The sequence below is a fragment of the Onychomys torridus genome, chromosome 16 (genome assembly GCF_903995425.1).
Source record: "Onychomys torridus chromosome 16, mOncTor1.1, whole genome shotgun sequence".
Lineage (NCBI taxonomy): Eukaryota > Metazoa > Chordata > Mammalia > Rodentia > Cricetidae > Onychomys > Onychomys torridus.
In genome coordinates, this window is record NC_050458.1 from 32367407 (window position 1) to 32394781 (window position 27375).

Genomic DNA, 27375 nt, shown 5'->3' on the forward strand with positions numbered 1-27375 from the left:
CCCTGCCTCCTGAGTGCTGGGATTAAAGGCATGCGCCACCACCGCCTGGCATTAGAGTGGACTTTTATTTTGGCAGTAACTGACAACTGTGTAGTTGGATTTAAGGCCACTTGACAGGAAGGAAATCATGCCTGGTACTATAGTCACCTTTGTGGCTAGTGAGATCGTGGGACTTAGAGGAGAATGTAGCACAGTCACTTTTCCTAACTTCGTTCTTTATTATCCTTATAATCACAGATAAGTGTTGTTCTCTTCACTCATCAAATAAACTTCTTTTTTGAGCAGACAGCAGCCATTACAGAAAGCCACAATTGGTCAAAATGCAGAGAATAACTGTCAGTGTGTTGCCCAGGCACAGTTTGGTACATGTAAGGTTCAGGGAACATCATGAAAGAGGAGGAAGAAAGATTTTAAGAAGCAGAAGATCAGGAAGTATGCTGTAAGATGATCTTCTGTTTATAATAGGGAAGCCACAGGTATGAGTTCTCAACAGTATGGCTGTCTAAACAAGACCTGCCTGAATGCTGACAACACCTGTTGTCCTTGGAAATAACATGGCCTTGCACATGAACTGACAGTAGCTGTATTTACCTATATAAGACCTACACAGTATGCTCAAGCCACTTAAAAATTCTAGCATGGATGGAGGAGAGCCTCCAAAGGCTAAGAAGCTATTGGCAGCTGGTGACTGCAGGGTGAGGAAGAATTGCTCTTCTTGAGGAATTTGGCCACTGTAGGTTCCTCATTTCCTAGTGGATAGCCCCATGCCTATGTTCATTTGGCTTAGTGGGTAAAAAAATACTACAAAGTTGGGAGGAAGATGTAATAGGAGGTCCTGTGGGTAGTTGGAGGGGGAACTGAGGGATGGATATGATCAAGATACACTGTACACATGTATGATATTTTCTGAGAATACATAATTTTAAAAGATATAGAAAATAGAAAAATAAATACACTTACTATATACAGTACTCCAACTTATGAATATAAAGGAAATGAAGACACTATTCCAAAGAAACAATAAAAATCCAATTATCTGTCATTCTCAAGACATACACCTCATGGTAAACAAACTCACAAATTGGTAGTCGAGGGATGGAAACAGCTAGCAAGTCAATAGGTGGGGGGGGGGGGTCTGGATAACTATTTAAGTATATAAATTTAATTTTTTAGATTTAAATTCAAAACCAAAAGATAAAGAGAGTCATTCTGTATTAGTAGAAAGAAAAATTTATGAAGAAGATATGACAGGGAAATACATATTCACTGGATATTGAGTTCATTATTTTATAAAACACAAATGACCATAAATGATGAAAAAGATTCCATACTGTAATGGTAGTTGACTTCATTGTTCCCATTCTTCTAGCTAAGTCACATGAACTAAAATTGAGAATTAAACTGTATTAGCAGATAAAAACAGTAGTTGAGAGTACACAAATGATCCTCAGCAACTCATGGAATATTTCCTAAAACACACCACATTCTAGGCCACAAACATACCACATTCGAATCCACAAAACAAGACTTTTTCCCACAAAATATAATTGATCATGTTTTTTCCTCTGCCCAAGCATCTCCCAGGACCACCTCACCTCCCTATCTACCTAACTTCATGTTATCTCCCTCTCCCCCTCTCTCTCAGAAAAAGAAAGAATAAAAGAAAAAATGAAAAACAGGCAAGCAAATAAAAAAGAAAATAAGACCAAAAGATGCCCAAACAAATCAGCAACCCTACTGCAGTAGGTTCTGTATAATGCAGTATAGATAAAGCATGAGGCAAGGACTTCAAAATAGCTTTTTATAAATGTGTTAGAGGAAATGAATAAACTCATTAAAGAAATCTGTAGGAACACAAACAGTAGAAGGAAGTGAATAAAACAGTTAAGACCTGAAAAGTGGCAGTAGAATCAATAAAATATTTGTGCAGGTCTTTACATTTTTCTTATTTTACCTATTTAATTTATTTATTTTTCATCTTGATTGCAGTTTCCCCTCCCTCCTCTCCTCCCATCACCTCCCCCACTTCCCTCCTCCCCAGCTCAATCCACTCCTCTGTTTATATTCAGAAATGGGCAGGCCTCCCATTAGTATCAACAAAGCATGGCATATCAAGTTGCAATAATACTAGGCACCCCACACCTTGTGTTTAGGCTGGGCAAGGCGCAAGGCAATCCAGTATAAAGAATAGGTTCTCAAGAGCCAGTCAAAGCATTAGGGACAGGTTCTGCTTCCACTGTTAGGAAATCCACAAATAAACTAAGCCACACAACTGTCACACACATGTAGAGTGCTTAGGTTAGTCCCATGCAGGCTCTCTGGTTGTTGGTTCAGATTCTGTGAGTTCCTATGAGCCAAGTTAGTGGTTTCTGTGGGTTATTTTGTGATGTCCTTCACCCCTCTGGCTCCTACAATCCTTCCTTCTCTTCAGCAGGATTCCCTGAGCTTGGCCTAATGCTTGACTGTGGGTCTCTGCTTCTATTTCCATCAGTTACTGGATGAAGGCGCTCTGATGATACTTGGGGTAGTCACCAATCTGATCATATGAGATGGCCAGTTCAGGTTATATAAGAAAAATTTAGGAACTTAAACAGGACCTCAGAAGCAACAGAATATAAGACATTGAAGAGAGAATCTCAGGCATTGAAGACATGATAAAAGAAATGGATACCAGGATCAAATAAAATATTAAATCTTAAAAATATCCTGGCACAAAATATCCAGGAAATCTGGGGCTCTGTGAAAAGACAAGATCTAAGAATAGAGCCAGGCAGTGGTGGCGCACGCCTGTAATCCCAGCACTTGGGAGGCAGAGACAGGCAGATCTTTGTGTGTTCAAGGCCAGCCTGGTGTACAGAGTGAGTTCCAGGAAAGGCACAAAGCTACACAGAGAAACCCTGTCTCAAAAAAACCAAAAAAAAAAAAAAAATGTTAAGACAAGATCTAAGAATAATAGGAATAGAGGAAGGAGAAGAAATCCAGGTCAAAGGCACAGAAAATATTTTCAACAAAATATAGAAGAAAATTACCCTAACCTAAGATAGGAGATGCCTATCAATGTACAAGAAGGATACAGAACACCAAATAGACTGGACCAGAAAAGAAAGTGCCCTCAGCAATAAGAATCAAACACTAAAAGAACAAAGAATATTAAAAGCTGCAAGGGAAAAAGACCAAATATAAAGACACACCTGTAGAATAACACCTGACTTCTCAATGGGGATTCTAATATCCAGAAGGGCCTTCACAGATGTCCTATAGACTCTAAGAGACCACAGATGACAACCAGACTACTATACCCAGCAAAACATCCTATCACTATGGATTGAGAAAATAAGACATTCCATGATAAACCAAATCTAAGCAACATCTGTCTATAAATCCAGCCCTACAGAAGGTGCTAGAAGGAAGACTCAAGCCTAAAGAGGTTAACTGAACCCAAGAAAACACAAAAAATAATACCAAACCAGCAAATCAAAACAGGACACACACACACACACACACACACACACACACACACACACACACACACACTGACATGTATATCCACACACATGTACACAAATAGAATAAGAAATGTAAAAATACCTAGGAACAAACAGTCTTAGAATGAATATTTTAAGACACTAAGGAAGGAAGTCAAAGAAGTCACTAGAAAAATGAAAGACCTCCCATGCTCAAGGATTGGCAGAATTAATAATAATCACGAAGAAGAATGGGAGGAGAAGGAGGAGGAGGAGGAAGAGGAGGAGGTGGAGGAGGTGGAGGAGGAGGAGGAGGAAGAAGAAGATGAAGAAGAAGAAGAAGAAGAAGAAGAAGAAGAAGAAGAAGAAGAAGAAGAAGAAGGTACACTGCCAAATGTGATCTATAGACTCAATGCAACCCCCATCAAAATCTGTATGACATTCTTCACAGAGATAGAAAACTTAATTCCAGAATTCATATGGAAACATAAAAAAAAGTTCACAGTGGCTAAGGTAATTCTTAGAAAAAAATTCTGAAGTTATTACAATACCTAATTTCAAAATACACTATAGAGCTGTCATAATAAGAACAGTATAGTACTAGCACAGAAACAGAAGAGCAGACCAAGAACTAAAACCACAGCTATAGCCAACTAGTCTTTGACAATGATGTCAAGAGCACCCATTAAAAAAGCTGTACACTCTTCATGAAAATTAAAAAGGAGATACAGCGCTGGGAAACTTTATGTCCATATGTAAATGAATGAAAATGTGTATTGCTTACCTTGCACAAAAATTAGTCCAAAATGGGTCAAAAACCTTAAATGTAAGACACAAAACACTGAAAGTGCTAGAGGAAAATGGTCAAAACACTTTGGGGCCTTATGTAGCACAGAATCTCAGAACTTGGGGCTGTATGAAGTAAAAAAGCTTCTCTACAGCAAAAGAAACAACCACAGGGACAGAATGATAGAAAACTCTTGCTAAAGATGCATCTCTCAGGAGGTTAGTACTCGAAATCTATTTCTAAAAACTGTAAAAACTAAACACCAAACCCCTAAGGAACTGAGTCAACAGTTCTCAAAGGAGGAAATAGAAACGGCCAAAAAAAAAATTGAGAAAAGGGGTGTTTGATATCCTTAGTGATCAAAGAAATGAAAATGAAAATGCACTGGGATTTTTACCTCACCCCAGTCAGCACGACTATCATAGAGAAAACAAAGGGTGTCATGGAAGTGGAGAAACGTATATTCATGCAGTGCCTTATGGGAATGTAAACTGCTGCAGCCACTGTGAGAATCAGAGGATTCTTAAAAATACAGGAAGTAAAACTACCATAGGATCCAGTGTATATTCAAAGAATTCTATTTCAGCAAAACGCAAGGGCACTTGTATATCCAAGTTTGATGTTTCGCTCTTTAGAATATCCAGGATATGGAAACAGCCTAGATGTCATAATGGATGAATGGAAAAAGAAAATATAGTAAATATCACATGGTGTTTTCTTTAGCAATAAGGAGAATAAAATTACAACTTTTTTTTTTTTTTTTTAGAGAAACAGAACTGGAAATCAGTATGTTAAGCAAAATAAGCCAGACTCACAAATACAAATACAATATGTTTTCTCTCAGATGTAAAGTCTAGATTTACATATAAATGCACATTTACATATATGTGACTCAGTGTTGGGAAAGTATAGCTTTAAATGCTTATATTCGAAAAGAAAATATGTACAAAATCACTGATTTAAGATTCCATGTTAAGAAACTATGAGAACTGGAAAGATGGTTCAGTGGTTAAGAATAGTTTTTGGTCTTAAAGGGGATCTGGATTTGGTTTCTAACAAATGGCATGACAGCTCACAACCATCCATTACTCCAGGTGCAATGCACCTGATGCCCTCTTCTGACCTCCATGGGGACCAAACATGCATGTGCTGCCAAACATACATACATGGAAAATTCCTTATACATATAAAATAAAAATAGTTTTTTTCAAAGAAGTTATAAGCAAAAGCAAAGTAAATTAAGTATGCTGCAACCAAAGAAATAATGAACAAATATTTGGGAAATGTCTAAATCAGAACATTAGCTCTCGGAACAGGACAATATAGCTTATAAACTCCTACATGAACACAAAAAAATAGAATAGGAGATGGACATGAATCCAATAGACAAGTTTATGCAGAGAGCTTTTGCACAACTACACTTAATTGAGGCTTCGATGAAGTAGAAAAGATGCAGCAAGAACTTAAACAAGACTTAATGTGTTCTACCAAAAGAGAAAGAAGTGGAATTTGAATTTTAAAATATTCACCTAATAAAAACCCAGCCCTAAATGTGAATTCTATTCCTTTTAAAGAAGACATAATCTTAAATATGTATAAATAGTGACAAGAATGGAACTTCACTATTCTATTTTTGAGATCAAGATTGACTTCAGAACTAAAAGTAAGAAATGATAACACAAGGACAGAACATTGCAGTTCAGTGTATTTCCCTTCTAAACATAGACACAAAATTCTTAGGAAACATTAGGAAACCTAATCTAGCTATATAGAGTCAATTATCACATTCAGATTGAATGTAATTTATTTATATTCAGAAATTAATGTGATATATTATGGCAAAGGAATAATTTTACATTAATCTTCTTTGTTTCTTGAATTTATTTATTTATTTATTTATTTATTTGTGTGTGTGTGTGTGTGTGTGTGTGTGTCTGCATATGGGTATTGTACCCAGAGTGTGGGTGCCAGTGGAGGCCAGAGGTTGTAGATCACTTTGGAGGTGGAGCTATAAGAAGTTATGAGCCACCAGACTTGGATGCTGGAAACTGAACTCAGGCTGTCTGAAAGAATAGTATGCACTCTTAAACAGTGACCCATCTCTCCAGCTCCAAGTTTTATATTAAACTTAATAATAAAGTATTTTGCATATTTCAACATCCATTCATGATTTAAAAAACCATAAAACAAAGACCACCAGTGGGATTTATGTAACTTTATAAAGACCATCTACCAAGAAATTTAATCTACCATCATAATGGTCAGAATGTTCTTCCCTCAGACAAAGAACAAGGCAAGAATATCCACTCACCTTTTTTCTAGCATTTCCTTGGATGCCCTGCCATCCAAGAAATAATGTGGCACTGGTCAGTAAAGGAATAAACAGAAACAAAATGTACACCCATTCAAATAGAAAAGGTGTTTTCAGATGACCTGTGTATGTGTAAAGTCTAAGGAAATCTACTAGAACTAACGTACTTGAACGTTAGCAGAGAGCAATTGGAAACCAACTAAATATCAATACTATTTTCAATGGCATGAAAAAAAAATGCAAACACTTAGACTAAACTTAGAAATAGACTGTGCTCACACATCAGAAGAAATCCAGTATTGTTAAGATGGAAGTTGATCAATACATACAAAATGTTTTGTCAAAATCCCAGAATTGAGAGTAAGTTGATAATTTGATCCTAAGATGCGAAAGTATGTGGGGGGTGGGGTGGAGTGGCGACAATAGAATTGAGAGAATTTTTTAAAGGTTAAAATAATGCAAACTGTACTATAAATGCACAGAAACGAAGACAGTTTCACATCAGCAGGAAAATGGCATGAATTAGCAGGGAAAATGTGCAAAATGAATCCATATAACCATCATTACTTGATTTTCCTACAGAAGTACCTAGAGTGTGATAGTTGATATTAATAGTCAGCTTTCAAAGAGACTGGTTTTTGAGCATGCCCACGAGAGATTATCCCAATTTGGTTAACTAAGGTAGGAATGCCCACTGCAAATGTGGTGGCATCATTTCAGGGAATGGGTCATTGGCTAAATGAAAAAGAGGAAAGGAATTCTGATTGTTGATGTGATCTGATTGGCTGCCTCAGACTCCTGCTACCATGCTTTCCCTGAATGATTGATGGACCTTCCCTCCATTCAGAAGCTAATATAATTCCTTTCTTCAGTAAGTTGTTTTTCTCACGATATTTTATCATAGCAACTGGAAATAACTAATTCAAAATACTGGTACAGAAGTGTGGTCATTTCAGTCATAAACATGGTTGTGTAGTTTTTCAGCCTTTGAAACTGGATTTATGGAAGGAATGTAAGAAGAATTTGAAACTTGGTTTATGGGAGGTGTTATGCCCACGTTGTGAGTCCCGCAACAAGACTACCAAGAAGCTGACTTCTGATGCAAAGACAAAAGGTTTCTTTATTCAAGCCAAGCCCTGGTAGGGACCTCATCCAACATTCCCTTACATCGAGTGAAGAAGGAAGTCCTTATTTGAAGGGGTGAATATAAGGAAAAGTTTATGAGCAGTGGTTAACATATCTTAGTATCTTAGGATTGGACCAGGGAGCTAGGGGTGAGGTAGTTCTTTGAAGTTATTGGCTGAACTATAAGCGTGAAATTACTAATGGCTGACAAGATGCAGGGTAACTACAGAGACATAAATTTTTACTCCCTATATCCTGTTTTGCTGGGTCCAGGATATACACATTCAGATTTATTATTCTAGTTCAGTCACTGGTCAGCTCTGGGTTCACCTACTGGTCAGCTCGAAGTTTTTCTACAGGTCAGCAGATATAACTTAAGATGGGGGCCGACTCTCAGGAGGACTACTGATTTTTCCCCTTCAGGAGGAAGGTAGATGAATTTGCAACTTGACTAAGCAGAAACAGCAAGCTGAAAGAACACAGACAATGAAGGCCCAGCTCATGAAGCTTCAGAAGGGAAGAGGGAACCTATTGAGAACTGAGCTAGAGGCTGTTCTTGGCTGCTTTCGGGCCAAACACTATGTCCGCATTCTGCACATGTCCTAAGAATTTTCATGAGAACAAGTTTTTAAAAACTGACATTTCTTCGGTGGAAATTTTTCAAGAAAGCAGAGTATTTAGGCTGTGGCATGGCTATGGCTAAGGATATCTGCTCCTATCCAAGTCCACAATGGAAAAGAGCCAGGAGTTGGGCAGAAAGAATAAAAAAAAAAAAACAAAAAAACAAAAAAACAAAAAAACAAGAAAAAGCACAGTTTGCAGAGGAAAAGAGCTTGAGCAAGTCAAAAGTTGCCACCAGGGTGTGTGCAGAAAAAGAAACTGTGTCATTAAAGAGAGGCATCTGGCTGTCCACGGAAACAATGAGAAATGTGCCCGGAGGCAGACCTTACTGTTGGCCCTCTGCAAAGACTTGGGACTTGTAAACATGGAAACTTACTTGAAAGGAGAGACCCTGAACTGAGAAAACAGCTGAAGGGATCCCTTGTTCCTGGAGAGCAACATCCCAGAGTGGTGGTTTCTAGAGTCGAACAGAGCCGCTGGTAGAACTGTGGTCCAAGGGGGCTCTGAGAGACCACGGCAGGAAGCTCCGAAGGTGAGGCAATGGAGACCCCAAGAGATTGAAAATTCCAGGGCTGTGGGATGTTGCACTGAGGAAAGATTCAGAAACGGAATAGACTCACCTAGGCGAGAAGCTTTTGGGTGCTACAGGCAGCAAAGCTAGAGGCCTCTTTGGAACCTGCGCACCTCCGTCATGAACCTCAGATGCTGATTATGGATCTTCATAATTTAGTTTTTCCCTGATGGATTTGAATATTGCTTTTGGTCTGATCATTCCTTGCTAGTCCTCCATACTTCCCATTTGGAATAGCAGTACTTACTTTGCACCATTGTGTGTTGGAAGTATGTAACTTTTTTGTTTTTGGTTGTACTGGAGTTCAAAGATAAGAGAGAGAGCACCTTGTCTCAGAAGATAATTTGGGCATTTAAATAGTGTTGGAACTGTTAAAGATTATTGAGACTTTTGAAACTGGACACAATTCATTTTTTATTATGTGATGGCCATGAATCTAATAGAACAGAGTATGGAAGGTTATTGTTAGCCTTTCTGGCATCATCTAGCCAGCTCCAGGGTCCTACATCCGCACATGCGCTGTCTGTAGTCAGGCAAATGCTTAGTCAGCCCAGGGTCTTACAGCCCTATGACACCACTAATCTAAGCATACATGTGCTGTGTGGCTGCATAAGCCTCTGTACTCATGTGCTAAGCCCCCTTTAAAAACAAGCTCCAAGGGGTTGGGGATTTAGCTCAGTGGTAGAGCACTTGCCTAGCAAGCACAAGGCCCTCGGTTGGATCCTTAGCTCTCCCCACCCCCAAAAAACCCAGAAAAAACAAAAAACAAAAACAAACAAACAAAAAAACAAGCTCCAAATCTCAAATCTTGCCTTTCATTACTCCCACTGTTGTCCACGTTGTTCATGTAGATCTGAGGGAAAGAAAGCTTAGGGGAGCAGGAGATCCCAGCTGGATCAAGAACAGAAAGGGAGAATGAGGAATAACAGACCATGATAAATGAAGACCACATGAGAACAGGAATAGGCAGAGTGCTCGAGAGGTCCCCAGAAATCCACAATGATACATCCTCTGTAGACTGCTGGCAATGGTCAAGAGAAAGCCTGATCTGATCTAGTCTGGTGACCAGATGACTAAACACCCTAACAATCGTCATGGAACTCTCATCCAATAACTGATGGAAGTGGATGCAGAGATCCTCAGCCAGGCCCCAGATGGAGCTCCAGGTGACCAATTGTCGAGAAAGAGGAGGGTCTGCAAGAGCGTGAATTGTTGAATCCAAGATTGCAAAAAGCACAGGGACAAATAGCCAAACGAATGGAAGCACATGAATTATGAACCAAAGGCTGTGGAGCCCCCAACTGATCAAGCTCTCTGGATAAGTGAGACAATTGAATAGCTTGATCTGTTTGGGAGGCACCCAGTCTGTGGGACCAGGATCTGTCCTTAGTGCATGAGCTGGCTGTTTGGAACCTTGGGCTTACACAGGGACACTTTGCTCAGTCTGGAAGGAGGTGACAGGACCTGCCTGTACTGAATCCACCAGGTTTAAATTAATCCCCAGGGGTGCCTTGATCCTGGAGGACATGGGAATGGAGGGGAGGGGCTGGGGAGAAGGTGGGGATGGGGGCGGGAGGGCGGCGGACAGGGGAACCCATGGCTGATGTATAAAATTTAAAACACATAATAATAAAGAAAAAAATTTTAAAAAATACTAAAAAAATTCTCAATATAAGAATTTTAATCTATATATTTAAAATCTTTTTAACCTATATGAATCCTAAAACATTTTCATATTGCTCTTCATCTTGTTATATAATCTTTTAGAGTGCTTCCAAAACCAATATTGAAATATGTTTGAAAATTTATTTGTTGACATGTAATAACTATTCACCCTTGTGAGGTACAATGTGATATTAACTTACATGCAGAGATTGTTTAATGATTTAAAAACAAAAAAAAAAAACAAGCTCCACCCATCCCTTGGTCTCTCCCTGCCACTTCCCTTTCTGAGGCAGCCTCCACAAATCCTCTCTCTTCATATCCTCACAATAAACTTCTAATGTGGGTTTTGTTGCATTTTGTGGTCCATTCTCACAGCAATTAAACTACAACAGTTATGACCCAAACGTTGTATGTTTGAATGTGTCAATTTGACAAGGAATTGGCTTGTAATGATTTATCATGATTGTCACCTTGACAAGGCCTAGAATCTCTGGGAAGATTCCTCTGGGCATGTGTATGAGGGATTTTCCTGACCAGGTTATTTGCATCAGGTTGGGTCCCGCGCTGGTTAAAGAGGGGGAAAGGCCACTGCTCAGCAGCATGCATTTATCTGTCTACTTCCTGATTGTGATAATGTGACCAGCTGCTGCATATTTCTGTCGCCATGCCTTCCCTGGCATGAGGGACTTCCTTCCAAACTGTAAGTGAAAAGAAATCCTCTATTCCTTTAGTTATTTTTATCAGGTTATTTTATCATAGCAATGGGAAGTGGAACCAATGCTGTCATTTATTCTTGATTATATTATGATTGAAATTATTCTCTTAGTTCTGTGTTCAGAGATTTCACTACTATGAGTAAGACACAAAATCGAGATGAACCCTGTGTAACCCTCATGAAAGTGCTCATTAATCATAGGCTGTCTGTGCGTACCCTAAGATTTACACACATTTCCTTCTTACTAATGTACATGCAATTAATGACTTAGCATGGGCAAATATACCCAGTTATGGATGGTCTTGATGACGACAGTAAGAGTGGGCATCCTCGGGTTATTTCTTCCTAGGAAAGCTTTTAGTCTTGCCCCACTGAATGTGATATTACCCACAAGTTTTGGTATGTACCCTTTTAAAACCTGCATTTAAGAAGTCAGTCTCAACTCTTACTTTTCTGAGAGTTTTTATTACGAAAGTTGGAGTTTTGTGGTTGGGCTCTTCTGGTGTTGAATTTAAAAAATTGTCCATGTTTATTTTTATTCTTATATAAATGGTCATATGTATTTGTCTTTCATCATGGTTCATTTTATGTTGTACTGCTTTTAGAAATTAAACCAACTTTGCACTTTCAGAATCAGTTCTACTTGGTTATTATATGTAATCTAGTTTTTAAATTGGTTTTATATCATGCCACTAAGAACAATGCATCTATAATAATAAGAAATTTTTTTTCTTACATGTTTGGCCTTAATAACAACATAATATTGGTTTTTGTCAGATGAAATATTCACTTCTCTATTTTCTGGAAGACTTTAAAGTTCATCTTATTTCTTCCTTAAATGTTTAGTAGAATTCATCAGTAATGCTATTTGGGAAATTCAGTCTATTGATACTCGTCTACTCACAGTTCTAATTTTTTTCTTTTCAAAAATATTTTACTTTTATTTTTAGTTGTTGGTATAGGGATAAACGTTTATGTTGGTGTGTACACACAAATGCTGATGTCAGTGGAAGCCAGGAGAGGGTATCTAGAGCTGGAGTTACAGGAAGTTATAAGCTGCCAGCGTTCTGGTGCCGAGACATCTCTCGATGCCCTCTAATTTCTTTAAGTGTTAATTTGAAGTTTGTTTCTTTCTAGAAATTTAGACATACTATCTAGTTGTTTACATAGCAACCATAATAGTTTTAATAAATATACTTTATAACTGCTTTAATTTAAACTTACATGTCATCTGCAGTGACATGTGCTCTTTTGTACTTGATTTTATAGCTTAGCTGTGTCTTCCTTTTCCTTCCTTATTACCTCTCCCTCTCTCCTCCTTCCTTTCCCTTCCCTCTCCTTCCTTCCTTCTTTCTCTGTTCCCTCCTCACTCCTCTTCATCAGTCTACCTAGAGGCTTCTCAAATTTCTAAGTTTTTTTTTTGTTTTTTTTTGTTTTGTTTTTGTTTTTTTTTTAAGAAGCTGGTTATTCCTACATTTCATTTTTCCTATTGTGGATTTTATTTCCTTTATTTTTTTCTCTGATATTTAAAAATTTCCTTATTTCATTATTTTCCTTTTTTTTCTTTAACCCTTTAAGGTAGAAGCTATGGTAGCTGACTTTGGATATTAATTCTTTCTATTTTGGGCATTTAAAGCTATGCATTTCCTTTTAGGCTTTGACTGTTTCACTGCATACCATAATTTTTATATGTCATTCATCTTCAGATGGAGTCAGAGACAAAGGCACTGCTTCTGGAAAACTTACACATTAGTGAGTCCAAAGTGAGGAACACTAATGTGAGACCCATAGAAGGGAGTCAGAGCAAGGGAGGCAGCATCCAAGTCTGCACCGTTGGCAGACCACTGTGGTGGGGTATGACTCAGTTGGTCACACTGCTTCCACCATCAGGAAATAATAGAAAGATGAACGCTGGTTCTCAGTTTTCTGTCCCCTTTTTATTCAGTCTGGAACTTTAGCCCATGAGACAGTGCTGCCCCTATTTAGGGAGGGAGGTCTTCTCACCCCAATTAACCCAACCCCCACCCTCACAGATATGCCCAGACCTTTGTTTCCATGGTGATTCTTAATCCCATCAAGTTGACAACCAAGAAGCCACAGAAGAGTGGCTTAGGAAGCTACTTCAATTGCTAGATCACAGGCGGGGTCTTCTCAAAAGCAAAAGAAGCCATAACGAAAATGTCAGGGCCACATCCGTTTCCTGCAGAGAATAACGGAGCAAAACAAATGCTCAAGACCCAGGTGACTGACAAAGGGGGAGAGCTCTGTTTTTAGAAGCATCGTGGTCTTCAGAAGTGTCTTTGATCTGAGCATGGTGCTCCTCCTTAAAATACTCAGGAACACATGGAGGGATTCCTGAGGTGAAGATCTATAAGGGTTGTAAAACTTGTAGAGCCACAATCCAAGGCAACAGCTAAAATGACTTTAGATAGCTGTCCATGGAAATAGTGTGTGTGTGGGGGGGGATTGCTGGGTGCATTCATCTTCACTGTAGCACAGGATATTCTTGAAGGAAACAGAAATCACGACCCTGAAGGTAAGGACATTCACCTTTAATCAGACTGATTGGGCCGCCACCATTGAAAACCTCTGTATTCACAAGAAAATATTACTGAGTGTTTACTGTATGTCAGACATTATGATGTGCATCTTACATGTATTAATTCATTTATAATCATATCGCCCTGAGATAACTCAAATATCACCAACACATGGCCATTGTTTCTTTGATTTTTAAATGCAAGTTAGATATTCCTGGTTCTTGGTACAACAAACGTTTGTTTGTTTGTTTGTTTGTTTGTTTGTTTTTAACCAAAGCTGTGTGGTCTTGCAGAAAATGAGTCTTTTCATTTTTCTTTGTGAGCAGGGCTCCTCCTCCACCCTTGCAGTGGGGAAGAGCACAGCCTCTCTACTGCTGTCTGGTGGGACTGGAGTTCTAGTCTCCAGTGATCTGGCAGGGGGTGGGCATGGGAGTTCAGCCTTCCTCTGCCTTCTGCTGATGCTTCCTGGTAGGAGACTCAGGGTATTCCCCACATGGTCTTGGCTGGCACCACAGGGAGATGACCTGGATACGACAGGGTGTGGGGAAGGTCTTGATTCTCCTCTAGACCTCTTCTGACACCACTCTAGTAGAAGGAGAGGCATCTTGCTGGTCCCCTAAAGGTTCCACTGATACCAAAGAGAGGGGATGCCCAGGGTGGGCATTCTGGCTCCTCACTTAGCCTTTGTGGGCTCAGAAGTGGCTGACTGGAGTTTTTCTGCAATGGCTGCCCTTGCCCAGAGGTTATTTTCTAAAAGTTTCTATTGTGCCAGGCTGACCCACATTCCTGGGATCGAGGCTTTGGGAGGCTTTTCTGGTTGTTTGGGTTTTATCTGTGTTCAGTGGCTTTTGTGATTTGCAAGCTTCTCATGTGAGATTGAAATTCAAACCCAGGGGTTTGCTACCACATACTCCTCTGGTCCTGAGGTTAGTTCATCTGTCTTCCTTGTTCCCTCTGCTTTCCAGTGTCTTCTTATGTTTGTTCACATGTCACGTCCACACGTCCAGCCACTCTTAGGAAGGACAGGGAAAAGCATGTCTACTCCATCTTTCTGGATATAGAAATCAAGCACCAAAATTTTTGTTATTGCCCAGGTGATCCAGGAAAAATAAAGATGTGGCTTTGAGTCACAGGGTGGACGTGTGGGAAAGAGGTAGAAGCTGTCCTTAAAGGGAACACAGGGTCCAGCAATACCAATACTGTGAGGGACCAAAGCAGAGAGGAAAGGGCTAGAAAGCAGTTCCTTATGAGGGTTCCAGGAACTGGTGGACTCAGAAGTGGAGGCATGCAAAAATATTTGTACTATCTCCTCGCGTACTCAAATGACTGCATTTTAAACACATCTCCCGCATGTCTAATTATGCACAGAGGCCCTGTGTTGGGGAAAGAAAGAGACAAAGGTTGAGCCTTTGCATTTAGAACCAAGAAGCACCTGTACCAGTGGGGAGGAGTCCTCCACCAGAGTGATGGAGGTCTAAGCTGCAAATGGAAGCTTGTGGAGTTAGCATGGAGGCCATGTTCTGGGTCTCAGTGGATAAAGGTACAGCAGGGGTGAGGAGCTGAGTCATGGTGAGGAGGCAGTTCTCATGGAGGATAATGAAGGCCTTGCTCCGCTCCACTTCCTGGGTAGAGAGAAGCCCTTTTCTGGTGGGGCAGGGCAGCTCTGATGTGAACTGAAGCCTAAACTGCTCTGCCCAGTACTGAGCTCACACTACCCACTTCAATGGTCTCTCAGGTGAGTCTGAGCATCGAGTACCTGTTCCTCTCCCCAAGAGCCCTCTTCATCCTGCTTCACGGGTCATGCCTAAAGGTGCTGAAGCACCAGATCCAATGGAGCAAAAACACCCCGGCGAGGATATGGCCCTGACACCTACCTACACTCCATTGCTTCCCAGGGTCAGAGCCAGACACAGTGATTAAGCACTCAGCCTACACTGGCTAACCTGGGACACGGTGCACACAAGGCAGGGGGAACAGCGGGTCTGTGACAAACCTCTTCACTGCCACCTTCGAATGTCTAAGATGCATCTGCTTTGAAAAATCTGCAAATGGGGGATAGTGGGATACACAGGGCTTTGCTGACCCAACTGCTTTAACAGATGCTGGTGGCCTCCAGAGCATGGGGTCACCAGGGCCATTACAGCCTGGGAAGTAGGGGCTAGGCATGAGGACTTCTTCCTCCTGAGTTCCTTTCAGGATGCACAACACAGCCCCTTGAGCTACCTTTGCTGGAAACCTGTCTTAGTTGTTCTCTTTCCAAGGTGACTGAATATCCCTGCACTTAGCTTTTCTGAGCCCCTGGGAGTGAGTTTCTATGCCTGGCGGTGAGGGTTGGATTTTCTGATATGTTCTAGGACTGCCCCTGCAGTGGGTAAAGGAAACCCTGTAAGCTTCAGACAGGCACTCCCCTGCCTTGCTAGCCTAGAGCTGTGGGGCTCCAAAGATGCAGCTAGGTGAGGGTGCAGGGAATGGGGCTGCCTGCTGGGATTTGAAGGATGTTCGCTGTGAAGAAAGAAGGCCAAGCCCCCAGGCTGGCAATCAGAATGAAACCACCAGCATGGGAAGTATTTGGACCAGAACAGTCTGTGAAGCTTCCAAGGAGAGGGGACTTGAGCTCTTTGGAGAGGCCTGGCTGAAGGTAAGGGAGTCATAGAGAAACATTAAAAGTGCAGATACCCAGGAAGGTGGCAAGGAGCAGGGATTCTTGCATGTCTTAACCCCACACTCAGTTTGTATCACAAACAAAACATATTTAGGTGTTTAGGGATGCTATATGCATCCCAACTCCAAATTCCTATGTTGAGTCTTCTTTCTGTAGCTCAGTACAGCTATATAACTAAATTAAAATGAGGCTATTTAAGGTAGTTCCTAACCTAAAGTGGCTGTTATCTTCAGGAAAGATTAGGACCCAGGCATACAGGGGGGAAATACCAAATGAAGACAGACTGGCCAGTGACCTGTAAGCCACAGAGAGGAGCCCCAGAAACCAACCAGGGCACCTTCATCTTAGTCTTCCAGTCCCCAGAACTCCAACAAGAGGCAGGTCCACTGTGTAAGCCACTACCTCCAGGATACTCTGTGAAGGCAGCTCGTTTTCATAGGTTACGCAGGAGCAGCTGGGAAGAAGGGAAGTGGGTACTGAGAGAAACCAGGCCTTCTGTGTGAGAGAATCCCATGTCTCCCAGAAAAGTTACAGAAGTACTAGAGAAAGGTGTGCCCATATGTGTGTGTGCTCATGCATGTGAGAGTATGTAAGGTAGCCTTGGTTTCCTTCGGTACAATTCTCACATTCAACATTAATGAGGACAGAATTTACCTGTTTCCTGCCAATGGCTTCATTTTCTAGAATAGTGTCTACAGATTTTAGGCTCTAAAACAATACTGGAGGAAGGAAGGAAAGAAGGAAGGAAGGAAGGAAGGAAGGAAGGAAGGAAGGAAGGAAGGAAGGAAGGAGGAGGCAGGAGGCAGTGAGGGAATCATGAGGAGAAGAGGAAACATTTCATCCTTCACAGTGGTACAATCCAACTCTGTCACCCCTAAAGGTACCGAACTCTGGCATTTGCCTGTAAAAGAGGGATTTTGGTGTCCCCCTCCCATTTCTTGTCCCCCACAGCCTAGAGTGGTCACCCTACTGACCGCTTGAGTATACTTAGGGGGAGCAGACTCAAGTGGAGGGCGTTCCTGTGACTGGCAGAGAAAACAGAGTGTTCTGTTGCCCTGTCAAGTGTCCTTGAACTTGAGAGCAGTGCTTGCCCCTGGACTATAAAGGCTCCCTGATGAGGGGTCTTAAGAGGACACTCTGCTCCTATCCCAGGAGGGGCCAGGAGGATGGCCCTGGTCTTGTGGGTCTTTGCTTTGTGGAGCTCAGTCTGCCTGGTAGCAGCCAACATCTTTGGTAAGTTCTAAGGCTGAAGCCATGGGTTTGAGCGGGAGTTTTCAGGCATGCGGCTCAGCCAGGCTCTGGGAGGGTCCCTAGACATGCTTGATCTCATCTAACCTCACAAATGCAGGGGCTAGATACTTGCTCTTCTCTGTGTAGATGAAAAGAGGTTCAGAGAGGTGACCTGTATGGGATCCTAGAGCTAGGAATTGGTGGAGCAGTGGTAAAGAAACGAATTCAATCATAGCTTCCTTCATCTCACACTTATCTCATATTTTTGGCATTTGCATATGCTTTTAATATATATTTGGATGCTCCAAAGAGTCTTCCAGCCATGACAGCGTTTGAGAAGATTATGGCAGGGAATAAACAGGATAGATCACCCTGTGGCTTGAGATAGACCCGAGCGCTGGACTGGGCTCAGCCACTTACCTGTTCAGCTGTGCACAGACTGCCAAGTTTCAGTTTCTATGTTAAAAATCAGGTGGAGGGTGGCCAGGCAGTGGTGGTGAATGCCTTGAATCCCAGCACTCAGAAAACTGAGGCAGATGGATCTCTGTGAGTTTGAGGCCAGCCTGGGCTACAGAGTAAGTTCCAGGACAGGCTCCAAAGCTACACAGAGAAACTCTGTCTTGAAAAAAACTCCAACCCCCCAAAGATCAAGTAGATGACTCAGTTGGTCATCTCCTTGGTGTGTGTTTATGAGCACCTAAGTTTGGATCTCTAGAATCCACATAGACTCCCAGCCCTGTAAAGTGTATCTGAAACCCCAGGTCTAGAAGAGGCAGAGATGGGTGGATCCCTGAAGCTCACTAGCCAATCAGTTTAGTCAGTCAGTGGGCTCTAGGAGCAGTGAGAGACCCTGCTGTAAAACATAGAGAAATTAGTGAGGAAGACAGTGTGGACCCTTGACCTCGACGCAAATGTGCACATCATGCGGCTACACACACACACACACACACACACACACACACACACACACACACATACATACGGGGTGGGTAGGGTGTGCAAAGAACATACACACTTAGCTCCTGAGGTGGTTATGATTTCTGAGTGAGATCAGAACATCAAGAGGCATGTGCTTTGTGAGTCTGAAAGGTGTACCCCCACAAGCATGACTTGGTGACGGCAAGACCAATTTCCTTATGGTGTTTTATCCTAATTCACAGTGACTTAGGTATATAAGGACTCCAAAATTGATTCAGGAATCCTTTTTTTAAAAGATGTATTCTCACTGATGCCTGCGGCTTGATGCTCCTGGGAGAATGGAGATATTCCCATCACCTCCCAGGAGAGTACAGATGATTAAATGAACTAATTTTGCAATGGGGATGGTATTAAGGACTGCCAACACTCAGTAAGACTGGGAAAGCAAAGGTTGCGTGTCTGAATCTGAAGGACTGTCTTGTGTGACAGGGACCTGGCCTGAACCCTTCTCATGTGTCACTTTCCTTCACATAGAGTACCAGGTAGATGCACAGCCCCTCCGCCCCTGTGAGCTGCAGAGGGAGAAGGCCTTTCTGAAGCAGGCTGAATATGTTCCACAGTGCTCCGAAGATGGAAGTTTCCAGTAAGATTGGCTTTAGTAGGAGCCCCAGGAACCCAAAATACTCTAAAGAACTCACATCTTGTCCCTGGGATTCCCAGTTGTATCCACCCAATTCCTCAGAGATCCCGAGCTGTGCTGTCATTTGGAGGGGGCTCCTCTTGTCCTCACATACATATAGTCTACTGAATAGAGCCCCTGACAGCCCCTCAAGTCTTGCTGAAGCTTTATTTTTACTGCCTTACAACATAATGTGCAAGATCCTTTAGCAAAGCCCAAATAGAGGTAAGGGTGCTTCTAGGCACCTACCCCCTAATTCCCTTGGTGGGCAAAGCAGGAAGTGCCTGTAACTTGGCCTACCCTGTTGTCATAGCTTCCCTGGGCTACCAGGCCACTTCTGCCTCCTGCTTTGAAAGGGGCTTTTGCAGCTGCCCTGACACATCTTGGGTCCTGGAATTGTCTTCCTCCATAGAGAGTCAGGCTAAGGTCTAAATGCCTCTTCCCTATGGAGCAGGAAGCCTTGTCCTCCCCTGCTGTGCAGTCCAGTGGAGCGGCCTCATCTCTAGCTGTGAAATACCACCCTGCTTCCTTACTCAAGCTTCCCTTAGGCAAAACTGCTGGCTTTCTCTCCAGGGCCCCTGGGAATTTCAGGGTTGTGAGGGAGGAGTTAAGGGATGGGCCTCCCTCTTTGCCAGCCTTGTGTGGCTCTCCAAGTGTTTCTTCTTTTAGCCCACCTTACCCCCAGGAGGATCTCCATATAGGCTTCTCCCTACCCAGCCTTCTACCCCAGGCCATCCCGAAACTCTCGGTGTAGACTCCCCTGTTCTAGGAACTCACTCTAGGACCTTATCTAATCACAACTTTGGCTTTCCTAGGTGACTTGCTAGCCCCTGGTCTCAATGAGCAGGAGCCAGAATGTGGCTTCAGAAACCCATTATGGTATCACGTGGTATGTCTCTCTTCAGGACAGTCCAATGTCAAAATGATGGCCAATCCTGTTGGTGTGTGGATGTTGACGGCAGGGAAGTCCCTGGCAGCAGGCAGCTGGGAAGGCCAACAGCTTGTAAGTAGCAAAGGGGCACCCAGTAGGCAGGGGGCCCTGACACTGGGACACCTCACATCTAGGAACAAGGCTTAAGTAAATGAACTGGGCTGCTGGCTCTTCCTCACTGGATATGCAGAAGGTCCAGTTTCTCAAAGACCACTATGAAAATCATATGAGATTCTCAAGCCTAGTCAGTAGCCAGCAAGGACTTCCCATGAGCCAGCCACTGTGCCTAGCACTGAGTCAGTTATGGCCAGTGGACATCGAAGGGTTCTGAAGCCAGGTCAGAGCTCAGCAATGTTTGGGTGAAAGCAAGGCTTAAAGGGAAGGTCTATTTCAGTGGATAGGTGGTAGCTCCATCTGGGTCTCTGGTTTGATGAGGCCAGCGTGGCTGGTTTGGGAACCACAATGGCCCTTCACACCCTCTTCCATCACCACCTTAATCAAAGTTGCCCAACCTCTCTGATCTACAAACACTCAACCCCAATCCACAAAGTGAAGGGAGAACCTGCTTCCTCCATGTGAGGACCTGCAATGTGACAAGCCTTATGCATAGTAGCTATTCCACAGGAGCAAAGACAAAGGGGCCTTTCTTTCCATATCTGGGATGAGGCAGCTGTCTTCTCACTTGTAGAGAGGGAGAGAAATGCAGAGTAGGGAAGCAGTTCCCCAGGCAACATAGGCAGCCCACACAGAACTCCGGGTTCAGTAGCACCGTCAACCCTACCGGAAACTCCTCCACAGTGCCAAGGTGCTAGTGAGAGCCACCCTGCTCTGGCTCAGCTCCCCACATGAAAGAGCCTTCTGAATGTCGGACTGAGTGTCCCTCAGGGAGGAAGGGTCCTCCTGGGCTTGATCCTGTGTGCTCCCCAAAGCCCTTCTCTGAAGCTTCTCTTTGTGCCCCTAGGTCTGTCCTTCTGCCAGCTACAGAGGCAGCAGATCCTGCTGAGCAGCTACATTAACAGCACAGATGCCCTCTACCTCCCTCAGTGCCAGGATGCGGGGGACTATGCACCCGTGCAGTGTGACCTGTGGCAGGTGCAATGCTGGTGTGTAGACACAGAAGGGATGGAGGTGTATGGCACCCGCCAGCTGGGGAGGCCAACTCGGTGTAAGTGTCACTGTCATGGGCACCAGGATCCCTGGGTCAGCTATAGTTTCCATCCCTACAAATCACAAGCTTGACAACACAGAGAGTTCCCGGGCCCTCGAGGGAGAGGGAAAGTGTCACGCAGGCAGTCATATGACTTTAGACAACTACAAGCACAAACAGGATTTCAACCAATCCTTGCGAGCCTTTGGTGGGCTAGTTTGGGCACTGGTGGATTTCCATGGGTCCCATGGGTAGCATAAGTACCTGCATCTTGACTACAGACACATATGCGCCTACCCATCATCCACAAGGACTGAGCAGCTTTGCACGACAATGTTTAGGTCCAAGGAGCTGTGAGATCCGAAACCGTCGTCTCCTCCATGGGGTAGGGGACAAGTCGCCACCCCAGTGCTCTGCAGATGGGGAGTTTATGCCTGTCCAGTGCAAGTTTGTCAACACCACAGATATGATGATCTTTGACCTCATCCACAGCTACAACAGGTAAGGGTAAACTGTCCCCTTGTGTGTGGGGGGGGGCAGGGGGGCACTTAGGGAACCATTGGCTCTTCAAGCTCATGTATGTATTAGGATCTGGGAGTGTCATGTGTTATATGCAGCCTGGTGGAGAATTAAGGAAGAGATGCCTTGTTCCCAATTTTTACTGACCGGCAAGTTCAGCCTGTCAGGAGCCCTTTTAACAAAACCAGCTGGGAATAGCTATTGTCATTACAATTGCATTATCTTAGTCATTGTTCTATTGCTGTGAAGAGACACCATGACCATGGCAACTCTTATAGAAGAAAGCATTTAACTGGGGACTTGCTTACAGTTCCAGAGGTTTATAGTCCATTGTCATCATGGTGGGAAAGATGGTGGCATGCAGGCAGATGCTGGAGCAGTAGCTGAGAGCTGCATACTGATTTGTAGCCAGAGAGAGAGAGAGAGAGAGAGAAGAGCACTCTGGGGTTGATATAGGCTTTTGAACCCTCAAAACCCACTACCAGTGGCACACTTCCTCCAACAAGACTGCACCTCCTAATCCTTTCAAACAGTGCCACTCCATGGTGATCAGTGTATTAGCCTATGGGGGCCGTTGTTAGTCAAACTATCGCATACTTTCTGCCCCACTAGCCCACCATGCAATGAAAACACCAGAGTGTGAAGACCTACATATCAGTGTGTTTGTCTCATTGTTCTCCATCCTAGCAGAGAACTGGGGAGAAAAGTGACAGCTCATCAAACAGGGGGAATGGCTAACTAAGCATAACATGCCATATCCACTTGAGTAGCTGCTCCAAAGAAGGCATCCGAGCTGCAGAAGTTGAGCAGGGTTCCGAAGCCTGTTATGCCAATACAACTCAAGATGGGTAGTGTAAGTGCAGGATTGAATTATTAAAAACCAATAGCAGAAGACTCTTTCTATGTGTGAACATATGGTCCTATGTTCAGACCAGTATGCTGTGTCTGGATAGAAGCAGGGGCAGAGGGTAATGCTAAGGAGCACACAGTCATTGGAGGCCATTTGAAGGTGAGGGCTGTAGTGAAAGGGTGGATAAAAAGGGGATCCTCATCAAAGGGGATAGAACCCATTAAAAAGCATGGGTATGATCATACGCACACATTTCTGTAAGTTCTCTATGTGTGTGCACTTGTAAAGGACTTACGTGTTAAAATAATCAATATAAAATGAGAAGCACCATATACACTCTGACCCAAATGTCCAGGTAGCATCTGGCTACTTAGATCACCCACTGATTGTGAAGGATTGTGCAGACTTCAAATGAAATCAGACCATTCTGAATGCAAACAAAGAAAGCAGCAGCTTGTGTTAACACTGCTGTGGATTCTGGGAGAGAACCTGAGCCTCCATGTGGCTACCTTCCAGAACAGCCAGTTTCTGTGTGAGAGAGAACGTTCCCACACATTGTGCCAGATGGGTCACAGACCATGCCCCAAGTGCAGGTCCCACAGACAAATTTGATCTGAGCTGCACAACACTTTAGAAGCTTGGCATTTTCATTAGATCATACCCTACCGGGTTTTCAACAAAATGCAGTATCAGTGATTTCTTGCGTTCCACCTAGAATACAAAACACATAATATGGTTTTAGGAGGTTGTGTACATTTGTTTATGTGGTCAAGGAGCTAGTCTTGAATGATCTGTTTTGTACCAAACCCTCTGTGTCCTGGGTCCTTCGGAGCTTGGCCACTTCATTCCTGCCAGCTCTGTCTGTCTCCTGGACCATCCTGCCTCATGGTCTTTGACTCTGCCACTGCTTTGCAAGGTGACTGATCATTTACCTTCCCAGAACTTCCTCAGTGTTCTCAGCTGGGAAATGGAAGCTTGTGCTCTGCTCACTGGGCCATGGTTAAGCTCTCCTGAGACTTGATTTATGAAACCACTGAGAATGTGCATCATTCCAATGTGCCCATCTTCAGGGAATTCTAATGCATCACCCAACTGCAGAAAGTGTAGGTTAGCATCTTCCCCTGGTCGCTGGTGATTAGCTTAAGAGAGAGCACAGAACCATCAGACAGGCCAACTCTCTGAATGCTCATCTACTCTGTGCAAGCTAAGCATCATCAGTTCACGCCAGCTGAATGCTAACAGTATCCAAGGATTTTTATAGGTTTCAGCTTTAATACAGACATAATTAGAAAGTGTAGTCTCTGGTATATAGCCAAGGAACCTGGAAGACATTACTAGGAAACATAGTAAGTTTTAGAGATGTTTGTAAAATAATTCACTTACTTGCGTGTATTATGTGACTCATTTCTCTTCCCACACAGCATCTGGCATAGTGTCTTGCTTACAATAGGTCTACAATCCCAGTTTAGAAATCACGTGGCTGGATATACAAAGACCTTAGCAGGGGCAGTTTGAGATTGGGGCTCAATTCACAGCTATGGCCACAAGAGGGCAGTCTAGTGAAACACAAAAATTGAGAGTCAAGTATTCATTGTTAAAGCAAACAAAAACATTCAGTTCTGAAATGAGATCCTTTTCCCTTTTTTTGTAATTTATCTTTGAGCAAATTCTGGCCTGGGAAGGTCATGGGAATGATTGGGTGGTTGATTATTGCAAGCCCAGGGGTAATCAGGAATCTTCTGGACACCAGTGGAAGGAGCTGTGGAATCCACATGGAATAGACTGAGCTCACCTGGGGTTGACAGATATAATACAGGACAGCCAGTTGTAGTTGGGTTTCAGATAAGCAGTGGGCAATTTTATTTTACTGTGTGTTCTTGACATTGCCTCAAATATTTTAAGCCGGGGCAGGGAGTGAGGTGAGGATTCGAGTCTGTAGAGCTTTGCATAAATACCACCAGATAGATACCAGACTTTAAAAAGAACAGCCTGGGGTAGGAAAAAGCAGAGTGAGTATTAAGAGTCCACCCCAAGTTCCAGGTTCAGTTTGGAGGGAGATGATGGTGGCTCCGTCTAGGAGAGAATGGGGGGCGGTGGGTGAGCAGTGCCTGGGAGATGGAGCTGTGTTAGAGACATATTCATCACACAGGACTTTGGAATGTGGGGAAGAAACATCTGGAGGAGAGGGAGAGCAGTGAGGGATGACTCCATTCTGAGCAGATGGCTGCAAATGTGTTTGGTAGGGAAAAGCCACAATTTGACTTGGGAGTAGGGACCAGTCTGTCTGAGGAGATTTCCTTGGAGATGTGGCATAAACAGCTGACCTGATGCCAGGGGATCTTAGAAGCTCCGAGACCCAGGGACAGCTCGTTTCCTAAACCCCAGTGAAGTCTTAATGTGCTGTGCCATGATTCCTGCTTGAGCCTGGCTGTTGTAGGTCTTCTTTCCCCCTGAGGAAAAGCGATTACTTACTATAGCAACCAGGCTAGAAACTTCAGAGCCACGTTGCAACGGACAGTAGCTCTGCTGGCTCTTCTGGCCGGCCCATCTTCTTAATGGCCACAGCCCAGTCACAACCGTGGGACTCTGTCCTGCCCCAAACTGCAGGGGGAGCCCCACAGAACATGAAGCATGGCTGGTGCCACCGTCAATGTTTTAGTGATCTGTGTTAAGATTCTATTATCAACCCTTATCATTAATTACTGTGCTTACCCTGCCTGCTTAGCAACAAGCCTCACCTCAAATGCCCTAGCACATCGTCCTGTAGAAAGGGTCAAGAGCACCTTAACACATACTGAAGCATCCTTGTAATTGGAACATGGAAGACTATTGGGAAATCCTCACAGACAGATCATCTGGTCACCTTCAAGGCCTCCTGTGGTGGCCAATTTGACTTGGGTACCCTGCTAGGCTGTGTACGGCCCTCTCCTAAAGACTACCCACTCCAGTGCAGGAGAGATTAGCACATTGTTAATTTATTAATGCATTAGTTGCAGGTTCAGTTTCTGGAGGCCTGTCAAGAGAAAGATTAGAGAAACTGATGGAGTGGAGAGTATTGCGAAGGATCCAGAGGCACGGGTGGCATTCTTCAAACAGCCATCCAGATGGAGACCAGCCATCCAGAATCCCCAGAGCTTCATTTTTAATCCCTATATGTCTGGGGTGGCCCAACCTGAGCATAATCTCGGAGATGCTGTCATTGGCCCCTGCTCTAGGGTTCTCAGTCTGAAGGACTCCACTCTGGTCACTCTGAGATTCCATCTTTCCCACAAGATGAAGCATACATTTCTGTTTAGTTAGTCGTGTTGATTTTATCTTCTTTCTTTGTATATGCCTAGAGCAGGATAAAAGATGTTAGTGGAAATCATGGAGGAGACAGAGTGAGAACAGAAAATAAGAAGTCAGGACAAAGATTGGTCTAGAACAATCTTTCTTTAAAGTCACGGAATGCTAAGGGAATTTGTATTTACCTCTGAGATCTAGCTATAACCAGAGAAGAGGTGTTTGTTTGTTTGTTTGTTTGAAGTCTGAGAATGATCCAGTTTCTCAGGGAAACATACCTCTTTATTCTATCAAGGATAGAAGGAGCTGTGATCTCTGAGTCCTTATCAGGGGGACAATGCCATGGCTATCTTTGGCTATATAGCTTGACAATACCCTCCTGCCAGTGAAACCAGGGCTTTCCCCTGGCCGGTGCCCATAAGCAGCCAGCCACACACTCAGTTTCAGCCATGGATATGCTAGGGCTGAGCATGCTCTCTCTTTCTTCCTCCTCCTCCAGGACTGTCCACTTCTCTATTTGCTCTTCTGCCACCTCTGGGGTATGTTTTGTCTGGATGTTGGAGACATATCAACGATCCTTCTAGACATGTCTTCCTTTCTTTCCAGATCAAATGGCCAGTTGTAATTTAGAATACAACTCAAACTTCATTATTTTGGGGGCCTCTTGGAGCCAAATCCAGCAGACCTAAGAATGGAGATGTGGCTGGGCTATTTCTCATGGGGTCTGCCAGTTCAGTTTCAGGGCTTTCTGCCTTTCTGTGATGGCCGCAGGGTAGGGGGATCTGCTATCTTGACAAGTCAATGTCAGTTGCAAGAGTAACAATCCAATTGTCATTCAGAGTAGAAATGACTGTGGTAGAGGAGGAGTCTCCAAACCCACAAGTAGAGACACCATTTCAAAACCTACCCACACAAGTCAGATTGTATGAAAAACAAGTGGTAAACATACAGGAACTTGGTCCTCACTGCCAGTTGGAGGTAGGGCCCCACAGGACCACATTCTACTTAAGTATGCATCTTTCCATCTGGCCTTCTCCATGGAACAGGAACAGTGGAGATGGGCTCAGGATGCTCTAGCCTCAGGATGCCACCACCACTCTTCATCCCAGCTTTCCCAGGTGTCAGCTGGATCCCTTTTAAAGAAACATCATGAGAACTGAATGTGATAGACTAGGAGAAACACTTGTCAGAGTGACTGTCCCCTACACAGTGCTCCTTGCTGATTCTGATTAGTGTTAATAGTGATAATCACCATGGCAGGCCAGGGCAAGAATTCTGCCATGCTGATTCAAGGTCCCCAGCTCTTCTCATTGAATACGGAGCTGAGGAGAGAGAATCACATATGGAGGCACAGGGCC

At 43.4% G+C, this 27375-nt stretch overlaps 1 protein-coding gene across 2 annotated transcripts in view; it reads left to right on the forward strand.

Annotated features, from left to right (window-relative positions):
* Positions 1-17612: 17612 nt before the first annotated feature.
* Positions 17613-27375, forward strand: part of Tg (thyroglobulin) — a 181717-nt gene continuing 171954 nt past the window's right edge. Inside the window, exons 1-5 of one of the 2 annotated variants that reach the window (XM_036208076.1) lie at positions 17613-17694; positions 19144-19252; positions 20194-20291; positions 21181-21384; positions 21708-21867. In XM_036208076.1, the coding sequence (XP_036063969.1) occupies positions 17628-17694; positions 19144-19252; positions 20194-20291; positions 21181-21384; positions 21708-21867 (638 nt within the window). In that variant the 5' untranslated portion in view covers positions 17613-17627. The remainder of the gene's footprint in view (positions 17695-19143; positions 19253-20193; positions 20292-21180; positions 21385-21707; positions 21868-27375) is intronic. The other variant, XM_036208077.1, reaches the window with a different exon arrangement.